Raw genomic sequence first — 17,615 nt, 5'->3', positions numbered from 1 at the left:
TATGTTTGGTTGTTCTGGGTTTAATTATTTAATTTTATTAGTTGATTTTTTCCTGTCTTGGACAGGGAAGGCACTTTAGAAATCTTCCTTGGTTGGGCAGGCTCAGGGGACAGTTTCACTTCTCTGTAGTATTGAGGGGAAGAATCTACCACTCCAAGTGGTGTGGCAGGCTGGAAAATTCCCCATCTCAGCATTTGAGTATGTTTATTCTTGTGGATTGAGGAGTAAATCAATTTAATTACTCGAAGTCATGCTTTTATTTTTGTTTTATATTGTTACCAAAGATGTATCTTAAGTGGGAGAACGTAGGATTAAGTTTAATTAAGGATGATACCAGTATTAGTGAAAATATTGACCTTTTTATGTTTAAGGAGAGTAGTTCAATCTGTGCAAAAAGATAATATGTGTCTTTTCAAAAACTTTTCTGGCGATTTTACTTAGCCTGTGTGGTGGATTCATAGCAAAAACAGGATGGAGATTTCATGTGTACAAAGGAGCAAGTGAGTGAAAGTATCTAGCCATGTATACTAGCAGTTTCACCTTACATTTTACAAAGTCTTTCATGTAAAAGTAGTAATAATAAAACATTAAATTGATGTTAAACTTCATGGCAATAGTGTTTTTTTCATATCCTTCAAACAAAAGAGGAGATTCTAAATCTGTGACCTGGAAAGTTACAGGATATAACAAAACATTGATGCATGTGGAAGTAAGTGAAAAGGGAAGCTGAAGAAGGGTGGTAGAGCATAGAGCTGATGATTTGCATATGAATTGAATAACTCACACTCACCACCCTGCTAGATACCTGCTCTGAGAACCTGTTTTAATGTCACATTGGTTTGTCCACAGGTGGCTACAGTGTCAATGGAGGATCTGGGGAAAATACTTATGGTCGGAAGTCGTTGGGGCAAGAGCTGAGAGTTAACAATGTGACCAATCCTGATTTTACCAGTGTTCCGCATGGGAATCGTGCTTTAGCCACAAAAGACATGAGGAAAACACAGGGTAAGGCATCACTGCTGATCAGGAAGAGGTTCTCTTTTGGAAACACAAGTTCACTATGGCTGGGCATCTGTATGGGTTTATTTTTTATAATCTATGATTAGATGGTGTTGATGTAAACTTGTTTTGCTTGTTTTGTTATCTTGTTTTACTGTTCCCTGTGCTGTGTTGGTTTGGCAGATCTCTCAACTACCTGGCTTAGGCTGTCAGTCTTTCAATTTCTTTTAGATGGCTTTTGAACCCTTACTTAGGTTAGGCAGATTTGGCAAAGCCATCTCTAGGAAGGAGAACTTACTTTGGATTTGTTGCAAATGGATGCCCAAGTGAAAAGTTGGTAATGAATGAGGCCTGGTGTGGGAAGAGCAGCAATGGGAGCAGCTCAGCCATTCTCTGTTGTCCCTGGGCTGCAGGACAAGCAGAGATCCCTTCCTGCCAGCTCAGGCACCCTGTGTGTCCTCATGAGCCCAGCTGCTCCTGCTCCCTCTTGCTCAGCTGAGCAGTAGAGGCCAGGGAGGAGCTGGAAGCATCCTAAGAATGTGGGCAAGGTCTTGGGAGATGCAGCAAGAGCAAATTTGGAGTTTCAAGAGGGTGCAGGAATGCTGGCCTTGTGTTTTTGAGGAAGAAGGCTTCACTCTTCCCACTACTGGAGGTTTGAGTCATAGTTTAAAAAAAAGCAAAATGAAGTTATTTCAAGCATTTTTGAATGAAAATAGAAACTTTATGACTAAGCACTGTCACTTATTGCATCACTTAGTATAAGTAGTAGTTGAGCCACTGGTAAAAACTGCATGCTTTGTGCCAGGCACGTTATAAACATGAGGACTGTTTCTTCTCAAGGCTTAATATTTCAGAGGAGAAAAACAAATGTTCAATGTGCTTTGCAGGTGGAAGAACTGAGGTCTAAGTGGTGACATGACTGTTTCAAAAATGTAATTTTAGGAATACCTTAAAATCAGACTTTATAACCCCATTTTTATGTCTATGCAGAGGAAATAGAAAACTCTTTAAATAAAAAAACTCTCTGCCAGTACTAAATAATAGTTAATTGAGACTGCTGTCTTGGGTATGTGAGCATGTCTTTAATCCTTAAAAGGTTAGGATATATAATTTTGGATGACTGAAGTTGCTGCCTATGACTTGTATGTTTTCTCTCCTTGAGATGTCAGATTTCAAGAGTTTCTCCTTTTGAACTTGGCTGTCTCTTATTGTAGATTTCAGCAAATCATTTTGGTTTTTTGTGTCTTCTTTAAAAAACAATGGGATTATGTTGAAACAAGATCTTGGGTTTTAAGTTCTTTGATGTTTTCTTGGTTGTATATTCATTAAACAATTTTAAAAATAGTCTTTTGTGAGTTAGCATGTGGCTGAGACCTTGCTGAATTTTCACAAAGTGAATGTCCCAGGTATTTGTTAACTGTTGCTTTGATTAGTGTAGCTTCAGTCATGTTCTTGGTTAGTGCTTTTTGGTTCTGTTTTTTTTCTTAGAGTTGTGATTATGACTTGACAATTAGCTGACACTCTTGGGGAGTAATGCCAATGTAGATTAGCTATTAATTGAATAAAGACAAAGCTGCTTTAGTCACATCAGATGACTGATGTCTAGCAGAGTAGAGCAAAAAGCTGTCTTTAACTGTCTTGGATTTTCTCATTAAAGTCATGTTGACTCAGAAAACCTTGTCATGTTCCATGATTCCTCTGATTTAGAACCACCACCATAGAACATCTAACATTAAATTTATTGAAAAAAAATTTTTTTCCTTTTTGCAAATGAGGGAAATAAATTATTTGTATGAATTCATGTCCCTAAAGTGTGTAAACTGTTGAGACCCTTCTCTGGTATCATGTGCTATTGGCCAAGTTTAATGAAGTGCTTTCTTAGGAAGGTGTTCATTCTCCCCTGTTATGATCTGCTGAAGTGAACAGCCAGGTCCCTCTTCACACCTGGGAGATTTTGTTCTCAATGAAGGAAGAGCAGATCTGTTTTCCTTTTTGAAGCAGAGCCCTGCTACCTATCAGAGAAAAAATAGTTTCTTTGTAGTTGCTTGAACTTAAATCTTGCTCTTTGCTTCAGCAAGCAGCTTTTTTCCACAAGGTTTTCTCTAAATATTATTTGTTGAATTATTTTTGTTTATTCAGTCAGAAGTCTGAGTTAATCTTACCCCATGCCACATTTTTTTTAAGTTCCATTTATGTAAAAGGGAACTAAGTCCAGGTTTTTGTGTGAAAGTCAGACTTAGTTCTACTTAGTTCTCAATGAGTTTAAAACAGGTACTAGGCTGTCCACATGAAGAAATGAAAGATTTCAGTAGCTAAATTAGATTTTACATTTAATTTTCTTTTTATGAAAGCTTAAAACACTCAGGATTTATTTTGGTTTTCTCTGACTATTATGACTTACTGATTTCACACATACACATACTGGATAAAAGAAATAATTGCATTTTTCAGAGCGACCGTTGTCTTATTCTGACGAGTCTCGACTGTCAAATCTTCTGCGGAGGATTACTCGGGAAGACGACAGAGACCGAAGACTGGCTACTGTAAAGCAACTGAAAGAATTCATTCAGCAACCAGAAAACAAACTGGTCAGTCATTCTTCCTGTACCATAGCACTGGCTATTGCTTGTTTTATGAAACTGTCTTTTTCAAACTGAATATTGGATATGTCTGCATGGGTTGTCTTGCATACATAGGATTTCATTCTACAAGAAAGGAGAGTGTATTCCTGGGTTATCTGTCTTGTTTCTGTGATTCAGGAAATGTTTTATTGGGATGTATTGCCTTGAACCAAACTGCTGAATGCCTGAACTGTAGGTATTAACATGGCATGTGTGTGGCTCTTTGCTCTTAGGAATAGCTTCTGAATCCCTCAGAAAGGAGGCAGAGAGAAAGTGAACTTACTGTAAATTAAAAATGCACAGGTGTTTGGTCTGGTGAACAGCTCATCTTAGAGCTACTCAGCTTTCCAGCTAAACATCTCTGTATGTGGATTCCCTTCCATGGGAAGAGAATTAAGTAAATCTTTGTTTTCATTACATCTTTAGGATTCTTGGTGGTTTGCTGAAGTCTCTAATCTCCTCAAGTGTTTTTAAGGATGTGGGGATGGGAAGTATCCCACTGTGGGTATAAGTTTTTAATAAGACGTGTTTTGAAATCAAATATTAAAGAGCATATTGTCTGATACATCTCCCCCACTGTTTTGGAAAGCTTCTGAGTTCTCCAAGTACTGAAAAAGCAGGAAGTGATGGTTTAATATCATGATGTTCATTTCCAAGCAGTTCTCTGATGCTTTGGCTATGGGATCTGTGTCTATCATTATTTATAAGAAATGGGTTCATTTTCTCATTGTTTGTTAACTAACCAGTGATAATTGTGCTCTTTTTCAAAGGACATGAGACTTGAATATGAGGAGTGTTCTAGTCTGTGCATCTAGGTGTAAACAGCCCCTGTGCAAGCCTAGTTAACACTTTCCTCTTGTTACTACAAGGGCTTACAATGCTTTCCACAGTTATTCTGTGGTTGTTTTTTTTAGTTACTTCCATTATTCTCAGTAGAGCTTTCCCTATTTCTAAATTTCATTTTGTAACTGTGTTTTATTTAGATTTATTGGTATCTCAGAACATACTGAAATTGTCATTCTGATGTCTAACTCAGCCATGACAAACTTTGTTAGTGGTCAGAGTATGAAAAGTCTGTCACAGAGAAACTTTTGGTTAAGTTTCTCTGAGCCCACTAATGAGAATAAGATCAGATGTCAAGTGATATCAAGGCCAGAACTTCCTGATGGACAGTGTTGAACCTAGCAGTAGTTCCTGCAGGTCATGGCACTACTTAGTGTAGTTTACCTGAGCTCTTTACATCTTCAGAGTTGAAATACAAGTTCAAAGTAAAGTATTAGAAGTCAGTAGACACTTGTCATCTATTGGAGTCCTGCTTTAGCTTCTAAATTATATAGATGCATTTTCCTTTTTAGCCTTTCTTGCAGGTACCAGATGTATTTTCAAAATGCCCTTATGAGTCCTGGGGGGTCAGGCAAATGGATCTCTGTCCCTCCAGCTTCAAAAGCATGATGTTGCTCAAAACTTGACAAAAACTGGGTACTATCCACTGTGTTAAACAGGAATGTCTTTCTAAAGAAAAGAGAATTTGCCTTTTTATTAACTTGTTAAGAAAACTTCCTGTTAATATGTTACACAGTTGCAGCTAATGTGTGATTTTTCTATCAGATCACTAATGTGGCAGGGGTTTTGTGCATGTTAGGAAAACAAGTCTTTCTGGTTGTGTTTACTGATTCATCAATAATGCTTCATGCCCAAAATTGTATTCCATTTCACTGAAATGCAGGGTTGCCTAAATAGAAACTTTAATACTTCAGATTGTGTTCCATTAAATTTGCCAGTGATACAATTGATTTATTAGTATTATAGATTTGGTCTCTAGTAGATGCTACTCATGAGCTGTGTGATGAGTCTTCCATGGTGATGTAATGTTATCAGCAAGAACTAAACTTGGAACAGACCTTGATAGCAGGCTGCCAGGATTTTCATGGCTACTGTAAATAAATATCAAATATAACATCTAGGATAATATTGCAGTGTTGTTTAATATAGTTCATGCTAGTCTGCAGTGGCCATGGAAAGCTTAATGGCATTTTCTTGGCAAGGAGAACTGGCAGTGTTGTGCTTAATGTGGGTATAAACAGGACCTATTGTGGAGGCAGTATTGGGCAAATACTGTGCTTATTATGCCTTTTATGTATCTTATATTACAGGTACTTGTTAAACAACTGGATAATATCCTGACTGCCATTCATGATGTGCTCAATGAAAGGTAAGCTGGGAAAATGCTCTGAAGGGGAAAATAATGACAGCATTAGGTTTGAAATAGAGAGGGGAAAAGTTGAAAGAAATTCATTTGCTAGTTTTGCATGGGTGTCCCATTGCAGGCACAGAATCAAATCAGGAGGGAGTGAAAACTCAGTCATATCAACAGCACTATGTGGCTTTGATGCTGTAGGTGGTGTGGAGTCTGAATCTGGTGTGTTCAGTCAGCTGGTGGAGCTGTGCATGGCTGTGGTGCTGTAGTTTCCAAAGTGAAATAAGGTGTTTTACAAGCTGACTGATTTACATCCAGTTAAGAGTGTATGTAGAGGATGGTGAGGTTTGTGTGGGTTAGGTCAGTGTCATTTCCCAGAGTCAGCTGCAGACTAAGAACTGTTTCTATCAGATAGTGTTGCAAGTAGAACAACACATTTGTATACTTTTATGGTAAGTTGACTTACTGCATAGAAATACTTCTTAAAATTTTATTTTAGCTTCACCACTGCTGCCATTAAGTAGGAGAGAAGCAGCTTCATTTCTGTGTATATTTTCTTTTGCTTTAGAAAATGCTTTATTTTGTTCATGCTTCTGTTCTGCTGTTATGGCTGGACATCCCAAGTTTCTTTTTTTTCTCTCCAAAAATACAGTAGCAAATTGCTTCAGGAATTGAGACAGGAAGGAGCTTGCTGTCTTGGCCTTCTTTGTGCTTCTCTGAGCTATGAGGCTGAGAAGATCTTTAAATGGATTTTTAGCAAATTCAGTTCATCCACAAAAGATGAAGTTAAACTTCTTTATTTGTGTGCAACCTACAAAGCACTAGAGACTGTAGGAGAAAAGAAAGCATTTTCATCTTTAATGCAGGTAAGACTACAAGTTAAAACATGATTATTAATGATTTTCTCAATGCAATGCTTGAATGAACTTTTTAAACTGGAATGAACAGTAAGTAATGCTATATTGACATAAGAAGAAAATATTACAATTGAGAGGGAACTTTAACTAGGATTCTTTGATTCTGGTTACATTAAAAATGAATGACAAGTCTTTGTAGGATGATACATATTTTGATGCAACTTTCTAGTATTTATGGTAGATCCAAGAAGAATCTTATTGAGACCAAGAAGAGAACTGAAGTAGAATGGTAGACAAAATCCAGCCTTTTGAGTGTTTTGTGCTTACCTCCTATTTACAATTTCTAACTGAAATTGTGGATAGATCTGAGAAGGAGTAGGATGTGTGCAGACAAGGTGAGGTCCCCTTGTTGAAGTTTTAGGGTTGATTTGGGTGTAGAACAGCTATGGCCAGGCCTGTGCTTCAATTTATTAGTTACTTTACAGAGCAAAAAAGCTTTAGCAGGAGAAATAGGACTTAAAACAGCTCACAGTTGTTCTGTGGCTAAAGAACTAAAGGAAAGTGTTCCTGGCTCTGCCATACATCAAGCAAATGCCCCCTTGAAGTGATTATTTTCCTGCAGTGTATGTGATGCTTTTTACCTTTTGTTCCTGTAGGAGGAGTAGAGTTTGTTGATTGAATCAAAGTAGTTTGTTGCAATGTGTTCTCTCATGCTTTAATTAAGTAAAATGTCTGGTGGCTTTGCTTTAATTTTCAGCTTGTAATGACCAGCCTGCAGTCCATCCTAGAAAATGTTGATACACCAGAGCTGCTGTGCAAGTGTGTCAAGTGCATCCTTTTGGTGTCTCGATGCTACCCACACATCTTCAGCACCAATTTTAGGGTAAGATTTCTTTGTGCTTTGAATTTCTTCCTACAGCAGAAAATACTGGTGCAGCAAATTGGGTAATGACTCTGTTTTCACAATTGCTTTCCAGGACACAGTGGACATACTGGTTGGGTGGCACATAGATCACACTCAGAAACCTTCTTTGACACAGCAGGTCTCTGGTAAGTTTGGCCAGAGGGGCTCAGGGAGGGTCTCAGAGCTGCTCTGGCTTGCAGATGTTGGGGGTTACTTACGAGTTTGGTTCTGCTGGCATGGAATTTGACATAGAATGAAATTGAGTTTCTGGCTGCCTAGCAAGATGCTTTGTTCCTAACTTTTTAGTAAATTTGCATTTGCCTTTTTATGCTAATTCTGGGAAATTGAGATGCTTTATTCAGGGTACATTTAAACACCAATTGCTTTGTGCAATTTTATAACAGTCTTCAATAAATTTATAGGTCTTAGTATATCCTCTGTGAAGTGATATATTTTTTTCTAAGGACTTTTAGAAAATATTTGTGCTAAAGATACTGTACTGGCATGTAAAAAATGGGGAGTTTTCTTGGGAGCATTCACAGCAAGTTTATTATGTTTCTTGTGTTGGAGTCCTAGATTGTATCCTTGATGTTTAACTGCTGTGGGGCAGAGCTGAACCTTAAAATGATTTTTGCAAAAGGACAGGGGAGGGAGATATAATTTATATTTATTTTAGAAACATCTAGTGTTAGTATTTTCATGTAGATGACCTCTGCTGGCCTTAGTTCAGCAACTTTTCCCTCAGCAATATGCAACTAAAATGTAATGATTGTATTAATTGGCTTGGTATTTTTTTACAGGATGGCTGCAGAGCTTGGAGCCCTTTTGGGTGGCTGATCTAACTTTTTCTACCACACTCTTGGGTCAGTTTTTGGAAGATATGGAAGCTTATGCTGAGGTAAACAAGACTTTATGTATATAAAGTATATACCAGAGTGAACTGTTACTGTTTTCATAATAAATCCTCAGCTGTGATTTTTATGGCTTTATTACTTTTGTAGAAAGTAAAATTACATGGTTTTCCTGGGGAAAAGAGGACTAAATTATGGGGTATGCTTTTGTCATGTACAATGACCAACTGCACAAATACTCATGAGCTGTTTAATTAGTATCACAACCAGGCCTTTGTTGATTGAGAATATTGTGTTGTAATAAAACTATAAACAATTGACCACACAGGAATGCCTTTATTTTTAAAGAACTGATGTAAAGACAGCTCATGGTCTTCCTTTGGTGTTTTCTTTAATTGTCCAACCTCAGAATGTTTCAGAACTGTAACTGCTGGGGGGAGAGAGGAAGTCTTAATACTTCAAAAGACTAATAATAAATCTGTCTTTTTAAAACAAAGCAGCAGATTGTATTGTGCAGGAAATAATGCAGCAGGAACTGATGGAAAACTAGATTATATTCATTTAATGTGCTTAATTTGAACTTTTTAACCTTTGCTTAGTTCATAGGGCCTAGAGTTTATCACATTAAAGGAGGAGCTTTGGGGTTAGGGGGAGTGCTGTGTACTAAGGTGTGTGTGCTTATATGAATACATACTTACAGGCAGATCATGCAGGCCTATATGTAAAATTGTACTCGGAGCATAATTTGTTTCACTGAAAGCAGAGTCAATAATTTGGTCAGTGCCTTTCTCTGTACACCAGGGCCTTTGCTGGGGCAGCTTTAGGATTCCCAGGGCAGAGCAGTAAATCACTGCTTATCAAGCTGGCTGCTGCTCTGGTCAATGTGTGTATTCTTAGTCACAGACGAGTTCTGAGATAAGGTGTGCTAACATGGAGGAGGTGCTTCCAGCCAGTGTGTTTATCTCTCAGTGGGGCAGAGCAAGGCTGCAGCTCTGCTAATGAGATCAGCACTTCTGGGAATGTTCCCAGGCACTGGTGCCAGCTGGCAGGGAGCAGTCTGTTAGTGAACTCTTGCTCTCCAGATCAGCACCATCTGTGTGTGATGGGAATGGCCAGTCAAGTATCTTAACTCCAGTTTGGGCATGGGAGTTTTTTGTGAGAGTGGTAAAAGTGTGCAGACAGCTGTTGTAGCAGTGCAGCAATACAGATGAACATGTTCCAGAGACCAGGAAATTCATAAGCCTCAGGTTTAATTTACAAGATATAGTCTGAGTACTTTTAAGTGGTTGAACTCATTGCTACTCTTTGGCTTCCCATTGTCTTTGTGTGCCTATTTCCCACCTTGGTATGTGTGTAGTGAAGAGGTATTGGATAAATACATCTGTAACTGGATTTATTGTAAGTTCAATGTCTGGAAAAGAGAAGAAGTGTGTTCAGTCTCACACTTTGCTCTCTTCCCCACGTGTAAGTTAATGATGTGTGTGCTGCAGGACCTGAGCCACGTGGCCTCTGGGGAGTCAGTGGACGAGGACGTGCCGCCGCCGTCGGTGTCGCTGCCCAAGCTGGCGGCGCTGCTGCGCGTGTTCAGCACCGTGGTGAGGAGCATCGGGGAGCGCTTCAGCCCCATCCGCGGGCCCCCGATCACCGAGGCGTACGTCACCGATGTAAGAGTCTGTTCTGGCAGCACAGCAATGCCATGGCTGAGTGTATCTGGGTTTTATCAGTGTTACATGAGTATGTATATTCTGGGTTGAGTAAATCTGCTTTTTCTAAGAAATACGCTACAATAACTTTACTATAGATTGTGATAGTGGCACACAGGAATTGTATCAGCAACTGTTTTTAGGCATTTTAACTTCATGTAGCTGGGTTTGCTTGTTATCTTCAAAGCCATGTTACTGTTTATGCAGATAACTATGCCACTATAAAAACTTGAATTCTAGCTTGATTTTATAAAATGTGATGATTTTTATTCCTGTTGAAACTGCATCTATCAAATCTGATAGACTTCTCTATATCTATAGTAGAGGATGGTGTAAACTCAGAATAAATATTATATAATATGCTAAATAGCTGCTGGAGTTCTGTAATGGGTGAGTAGATAAGATAAAAATACCTGCAGTCAAAGTCTTGTGGTTGTTGGGTAACCTGCAGCTGGAATTTATGCCCTTGCAGAACTTTTTGAGGGACACAGCTTCTTGGGTAAATAAGTGTATGGCTTTCCCAGTTGAAGACAAGACAGTTATGTAACTTCAGTCTTAACCTACAGAGGATTTTTGTGACAAAAGCTCAAGAAAACTTGTCTGTCTTTTGCCAAGGGAGTTCTGTTGATGTTTGTTGGAACTGAACAGAGCTGTGAATAATGAACTTAGGTTTTGTATGTCTCTAACTGAATTGGAAACCAAGCAGTTGGAAGGTTTTTTTTCTTACACTTCTGAACTGTAATGCCAAGATGACATTATTCAGAATAGGGTTGACCAAGCTGCAGAGTAGGTGATGGGACAGGATATCAGATGGGTGTGAATACAATTAACCATTATCTCTTTAATGGAGTTGAAATCAGTTGTATTTTTAATTTTGCAGGTTCTGTACAGAGTAATGAGATGTGTGACTGCAGCAAACCAAGTGTTCTTTTCTGAAGCTGTGCTTACAGCTGCCAATGAGTGTGTTGGGGTTTTACTTGGCAGCCTGGATCCCAGTATGACCATACACTGTGACATGGTCATCACCTATGGATTAGATCAGATGGAAAATTGTCAGACTTGTGGCACTGACTATGTCATTTCAGTCCTGAATCTGTTGACACTGGTTTGTACATGTTTTTATTGCTTTGGGGGGACTAGAAAAACAGTATTTGTTAGTAAAAATTCAGGTAAAGTTACTTGTTTTGGTTTTTATCCCTAGATTGTTGAACAAATAAATACAAAACTACCATCATCATTTGTAGAGAAATTATTTATACCAGAGTCTAAACTACTTGTTCTTCGTTATCATAAGGAGAAAGAGGTAAGAATAAGAGAATTCTACAGGTGTATTCCAACAGCCTTCATGCACTTCCTAGAATATATTAAATTGGAATCTCAAATATGTTTTTAGTCTAATATCTTAATACTTCTGAAAAGGCAGATATAACTACTTCTTGGTTTTAGCATTTTGATTTTATAAGAAATTGTAAGGTAGAGAAGTCCTTAATTCATCTGGCTTTGATACTCAGCATGTTAGGTGGCTGATCAAGGCAATAATTAGTAGATTCTGTGAGTAATAGATAAGGAAAACTGAAGATAGGAACATGCATTAGACTAAGCTATTCATAGATAGAGTGATTTTAAATTCTTTGTTGCTGATTTATGTTCTTTGATTTGTTCTAATCAGTTGTTGCTGTAATTATGTTCTCCAGGTTGTTTCAGCAGCCCTTGCTGTATACCAAGCTGTGTTGAGCCTGAAGAACATTCCTGTTCTGGAGACTGCTTACAGGTTGATTCTTGGAGAAATGACCTGTGCTTTAAATAGTCTTCTCCATAGTTTACATCTTCCTGAGGCCTGTTCTGAAATCCAGCATGACTCTTTCAAGAAGCTTATATCCAATGTGGATAATGCCAAGTTTGTTGTTATATTTGACCTCAGTGCTCTAAGTACTATTGGAAATGCTAAAAACTCATTAATTGGGGTGAGTAAAAACTCAACAGACAGTTCATGCAATAAGTGTAAAAAAAAAAAACTTGATTACTTAAAATTAATGTATTACACCATTAGGGCACAAATGTATAACTAAAATTATATTCATCTCTGAACTGCCTAAGTTTTAGAAAAACTTCCAATATTAAAACTTAGGGGAAACAGTGGGTTGTATCTCTAGTTGGTGCATAATGAAAAGCAGTTTCTAGGGAAGAGTATCTTATCAGGGTTATTAAGGGTTTAATGCTAAGATATTGTAGTAATTGCTTTTGAAACTCAAGACTGATAAAAGCAGCTGCAGTGTGTTCTTTGGTAGTATATCAGCCATGTGAAAACACTTTCCAGATTTTACCTTATAAAAACATGAACTACTTTTAACAGACTTCTAAAAAATGGGAAAGAAAATAGTTACATGAAAATAATATAATTATTTAAGTTATTTTGGGGAAAAAGGAGAATATATTAATCAATGGTATGAAAATTACAGTTAAAAGTAGATCCTACTTTTAATGTTTCTGTGCTTGTGTTGCAATTGGTTTATAGATGTGGGCCCTTTCACCAACTGTGTTTGCACTGCTGAGTAAAAACCTGATGATTGTTCATGGTGACATAGCAGTTCACTTCCCTGCTGTCCAGTATGCAGTGCTCTATACATTGTACTCACACTGCTCCAGGTAAGAGCTCTCATAATTCAGGGTTTGAAGAGCACTAGGATGGACTGATCTGAATAGAATACAATATATACTTGGAGGGATGAAATTAAACAGGCTGTTACAATGAAGCTTTTGCCCAAACTTCCTTAATTAGTTTTTGTTTTCATTAATTGTAGGGAAACTGTATCTCAGCCAGGAAAGCATATCCTGGCTTAAAGTTGGCCTTTTATTCAAAGGCAGATTAGAAATCTTGTGTTTGAATGGAGATAACTAAGGGAGAACTGTACTGAAAGTAAATGAGGAAAGATTATTTACTGTTTTGCTTATTGAGAGGTCTAGGAGAGGTAATGAGATGTAAACAACAGATTAAATACATTTTAGGCCTTAATAATACAAACTGTTGTTAAAGTAAGAGAATACACCAGTTTAGCTGTTACTGTTTGCATCCTTAGCTGTGGTGATTTTTCACTAAGGGTTGGATACCAGCTTTAGAGCCAGGTTACTGGCCTGCATGGACTGATGGCAAATTGTAGCTTTGTTCTTTTAGGCTAGGCATCAAAATATTTGGATTTTGACTTAGTGTGCTTTGTATGTGTATATGCTCATTTTAACTTTTGTTGCTGATTGCTGTTTTCTCTCCCCCTGTATACTTTAGGGGAGTATCTGTAATCTTGGGGTAGTTTTACAGTTTGTTTTTCCTTGCCTTTTCAGGCATGACCATTTCATATCCAGTAGTCTCAGTTCTTCCTCTCCCTCTCTGTTTGATGGAGCAGTAATAAGTACTGTAACTACAGCAACAAAAAAACATTTCTCAATCATACTGAACCTTTTGGGGCTACTGCTTAAGAAGGATAACCTTACTCAAGATACCAGGTAAGGAAAATTTTCTTAGAAATTGGGAGGGGTTTTTTTGTCTAGTAGAATACATTAATTCAGAAACCAGGGTAATATGAATTTGTAAAACTTGGGGTAAATTTAACCAGTCAAGTATTTGAGGGTTTTTAAGCGTTATTAGTGAAATTGTGGAAAAAAAGTAGCTGCTTGTTTTCATACATGAAAACTAGAAAAGTTTAAACCATTCTAAGATCTATCCAATAGAAGCAGAGCTATCAAACTTTACTGAAAGAAAGGGTTTGCTCACTGAAAGGACCCTTTTGCAATAGCTGCCATCCTGTGTTACTAAAATGCTGTGAAAGCTGGGGACATCTTTAAAGTGAAGAAATACCTTGTGTAAAAAGCTATGGTGTGATACTGATGTGCAGTGTGGAGTAGGTTGTGTCAGAAGGTACCTTTCTGTAACTGTGTAGAGTGACTAAACTCTTGGTTTTTGAAGGAAACTACTTACAACATGGGCTTTGGAAGTGGCTCTTCTGATGAAGAAATCAGAAACATACACACCGTTATTTTCTCTCCCATCTTTTCATAAGTTTTGCAAAGGACTTTTAGCAAACAGTAAGATACTGCATATTTTTACCTACTTGTCTTTTACATTTCAAAATTAAGTACATAAATAGCCTTGTCCCAATGATAGTAGGAACTGTTCTTGTTTCATTTACCTTAAGGATGCTTCAAGGTTGTATTGTGCAAGAACAAACACACTCTTTATGATTTTTTTTAAAGTGGATCTCTGCCTGTTACTTAAACAATTAATTTCTTAAAATAAATGGCAATCTTATGAGATTTGAGACATCGCTGACTTTTTTGGTAGACCAATTTCCCAGTCACAAGTCATTATTTATCAAAAGCACTGGAACAGTTCTGTGTTGTATTCAATTCTAGAATCTGTAGATAACATGGGAACAAATGCAGAATAGTGCAGAAATTACCTAATTCCAGCAAGAATAACTTTTTTTTTCCTCCTTTCCACTCCTTAATTCAGCACTTCTGGAAGATGTGAACATCTGTCTTCAAGCATGTAGTAGCCTCCATGCCCTGTCTTCCTCCCTTCCAGATGACCTTTTACAGAGGTACTTGCATGGAGTTCTGTGTGTTATTTGGATTTTGCTGATAATGGTGGTATTAACACTTTTCCTTTTTGCTTTTACAGGTGTGTTGATGTGTGTCGTGTTCAGCTAGTCCACAGTGGTGCTCGTGTGAGACAAGCTTTTGGAAAACTTCTGAAGTCAATTCCTTTAGATGTTGTGTTGAGGTGAGTTGCTCACACAACTTCAGTGTAAATTATGGTTTAGTTTCTTCAGAGACACTTAACCTAAAAAATAATGCCAGTGGACTGTCATCATACTGTCTTAGTTCAAAGTAAAAAAGCATGAGCTTACAGTGGTAGTTCTGGATTGATGGTTGGGCTTGATGATCTTAAAGGTCTCATCCAACCCTCTGTGATTCTAAGTGCCTTGCTTTCTTTCCTACACTTTTACAAATCTAAGAACAGTATGTAGTACACAAAGTAATTAATAATTCTGATAAGCTGTTCATCACTTCCTGAAGCAAACACTGAATGCCTCTAAGGTCCATGTTACCCAGAGCTTGAGCAATATTATGTCCTATAATTTGTCTTGAATATTTGAACTCTGAAAGCTCTTGGTATTAGTAGCAAAGTGCATAATTAGTTCCAGTCATTATGTGTATTTATATATAGTGTGTGTAAATCTTACACAATTTTTTTGGTTAAGTACATTATAGCATGGGTTGTTTTCCTTCTCTTCCTGCAGTAACCGTACCCACACTGAAATACAAGAAATTTCTTTGGCTATAAGAAGTCATATGAGCAAAGCTCCAAGTAACACATTCCACCCACAGGATTTTTCTGATGTCATTAGTTTTATTTTGTATGGGAACCTCCACCGAACTGGGTAAGAACTCCTTGTAGAACTGAAATCTATGAATGTTGAATTTAGTCCAAATTATATTTATTTAAAAATTTGTAATTATCATTACAAACTACATTGCTTTACTTTCAAACTTGTATACCTTTAAGTATTTATAAACACCTTTTGGCATAGTTTCCTATCTACATTGCTGCTTGGAAGTTAATTTTGTGAGAGATTTGTTTGTGAGCAATGGGGCAATGAAGTGTGTACAGTACAAACTTGTTAAAGCACTGATGTTTTCTTTCAGGAAGGATAATTGGTTAGAAAGGTTATTCTACAGCTGTCAGAGACTAGATAAGAGAGATCAGCCAGCCATCCCTCGGAACCTGCTGAAGACTGATGCTGTGCTGTGGCAGTGGGCTGTCTGGGAAGCAGCTCAGTTCACTGTTCTTTCAAAGCTAAGAACTCCTCTGGGGAGAGCCCAGGATACATTTCAAACAATTGAAGGTAAAGCAAAAAATCCACTTCATTTTAATGAGATTTTGTGGTAAGGTTGTGAAATCAAGGTGTTAATGTATAAGGCAAAAGGCACAATGGCCTTATTTTTCAGTGCTTATAGATTTTAAAGATGTTGCATATTTACTGCTAACTTGTGATAGATATTGAGAGATAACATTGCTATCCCTTTGCACATTTAAATTCAATACCATCTGGTAACTCTTTTTTTCCCCATGTTTTGGTAAAATGTGTAGGTATTATTAGGAGCCTTGCAGCCCACACGTTAAACCCTGATCAAGATGTCAGCCAGTGGACTACTGCAGACAATGATGAGGGACACAGCAGCAACCAGCTCAGGCTTGTTCTCCTTCTGCAGTATTTGGAGAACTTGGAAAAATTGATGTACAATGCATATGAAGGATGTGCCAATGCCCTTACCTCTCCACCCAAGGTTTGTCTGGCAGTGCTGATGTTGCTTGGAACAGTCTGTTGAATGAATAGTGTTTTCAGGATTGTTCAGTTCTTAGCCTTGGAATTTCAGAAAAACTTCTCAAACAAAGTTTGAGACTCAAACTCTGGCTTTGAATTTGGTGTATTCCTACAGAACATGTTAAACCAGGCTTTGTAGCAGATTGTATGGTGGTACAAATGCAGCAAGCCTGTAGTACCTCTGATTTGTAGCAGTTGTTTATTTGTAGATTGTCAGCAGTCCTGTTATGAAGTAACACAGTTATTTAAAGCTGTAATTGCTTTTTGGGGAATGTAGTAATTATTTATAAGCAAGGTACCCTGTTGTGTAGCTCTAAATGTAAAACATTCTTCACTGTTGAAATAAGCTGTTTAATTACCAGACTTTGATGTGACAGTAATACATAATTTATAGTCAGCTCATATTAAGACTTCTGGCTTGCCAGTGTGCCTGGCCAGTTGCATGCTGCATGTGATTTCAGCTCATTTGCATTAATAAAATTAAAGATTAATTGAAAACCAGAGGAAAGAAACCTTCCTGCTTTTGATATGTATCTTAAGTACTGAACTGTTTTGGTTTGTGCAGAGCAATGTTGTGGTGAACCTTCTCTCCTGTCTCTGAAGGTTATCAGGACGTTCTTCTACACCAATCGCCAGACGTGCCAGGACTGGCTGACACGGATCCGACTTTCCATCATGAGAGTTGGCTTGCTGGCTGGCCAGCCTGCTGTCACAGTCAGGCATGGATTTGATTTACTCACAGAAATGAAAACTAATAATAGTATCTCTCAGGTACTCTGCTTTCAAACTCTGACTATTGCAGAAATACTCACCATGATATTCTAAAAGAGCTAAGCTAAGGCAATCAGTAGTTGCTAAAACAAGTTATATGTAAAATAATGAGTTGTTTGAAGCCTCATTTTTAATTTGTATGTTTTTATTGTGATTGTGATACTGTGGATTGGAGGTTAGGATATTCTGAAGACATTTGGTCAAATACTACAGAGGAATGAATGCTATAGTTAATTCACAGTTTCAATGGAGCAATTTCTAATTTAGTGAAAAGCTTGTGAAACTGGTGCTGCTGGGTGAGGCCATCCCAAGCTTGTGGTGGTGTGATGTCT

At 37.7% G+C, this 17,615-nt stretch overlaps 1 protein-coding gene across 1 annotated transcript in view; it reads left to right on the top strand.

The window, feature by feature from the left end:
- The window catches only part of SMG1 (SMG1 nonsense mediated mRNA decay associated PI3K related kinase), a 56,045-nt gene that overhangs the window by 9,531 nt on the left and 28,899 nt on the right, over nucleotides 1–17,615 (top strand). The window contains exons 3-22 of the mRNA XM_056503140.1: nucleotides 850–1,005; nucleotides 3,451–3,587; nucleotides 5,774–5,832; nucleotides 6,470–6,683; nucleotides 7,432–7,557; nucleotides 7,652–7,724; nucleotides 8,379–8,476; nucleotides 9,920–10,093; nucleotides 11,013–11,237; nucleotides 11,334–11,435; nucleotides 11,827–12,096; nucleotides 12,648–12,778; nucleotides 13,469–13,630; nucleotides 14,091–14,209; nucleotides 14,637–14,724; nucleotides 14,805–14,906; nucleotides 15,427–15,567; nucleotides 15,833–16,032; nucleotides 16,278–16,474; nucleotides 17,116–17,283. Of these exons, the coding sequence (XP_056359115.1) occupies nucleotides 850–1,005; nucleotides 3,451–3,587; nucleotides 5,774–5,832; nucleotides 6,470–6,683; nucleotides 7,432–7,557; nucleotides 7,652–7,724; nucleotides 8,379–8,476; nucleotides 9,920–10,093; nucleotides 11,013–11,237; nucleotides 11,334–11,435; nucleotides 11,827–12,096; nucleotides 12,648–12,778; nucleotides 13,469–13,630; nucleotides 14,091–14,209; nucleotides 14,637–14,724; nucleotides 14,805–14,906; nucleotides 15,427–15,567; nucleotides 15,833–16,032; nucleotides 16,278–16,474; nucleotides 17,116–17,283 (2,942 nt within the window). The remainder of the gene's footprint in view (nucleotides 1–849; nucleotides 1,006–3,450; nucleotides 3,588–5,773; nucleotides 5,833–6,469; nucleotides 6,684–7,431; nucleotides 7,558–7,651; nucleotides 7,725–8,378; nucleotides 8,477–9,919; nucleotides 10,094–11,012; nucleotides 11,238–11,333; nucleotides 11,436–11,826; nucleotides 12,097–12,647; nucleotides 12,779–13,468; nucleotides 13,631–14,090; nucleotides 14,210–14,636; nucleotides 14,725–14,804; nucleotides 14,907–15,426; nucleotides 15,568–15,832; nucleotides 16,033–16,277; nucleotides 16,475–17,115; nucleotides 17,284–17,615) is intronic.

This window comes from Oenanthe melanoleuca, chromosome 14 (assembly GCF_029582105.1).
Source record: "Oenanthe melanoleuca isolate GR-GAL-2019-014 chromosome 14, OMel1.0, whole genome shotgun sequence".
NCBI classification, from domain to species: domain Eukaryota; kingdom Metazoa; phylum Chordata; class Aves; order Passeriformes; family Muscicapidae; genus Oenanthe; species Oenanthe melanoleuca.
The sequence above is the reverse complement of the archived record's forward strand: the minus strand, read 5'-3'. Positions and strand labels throughout refer to the sequence as shown.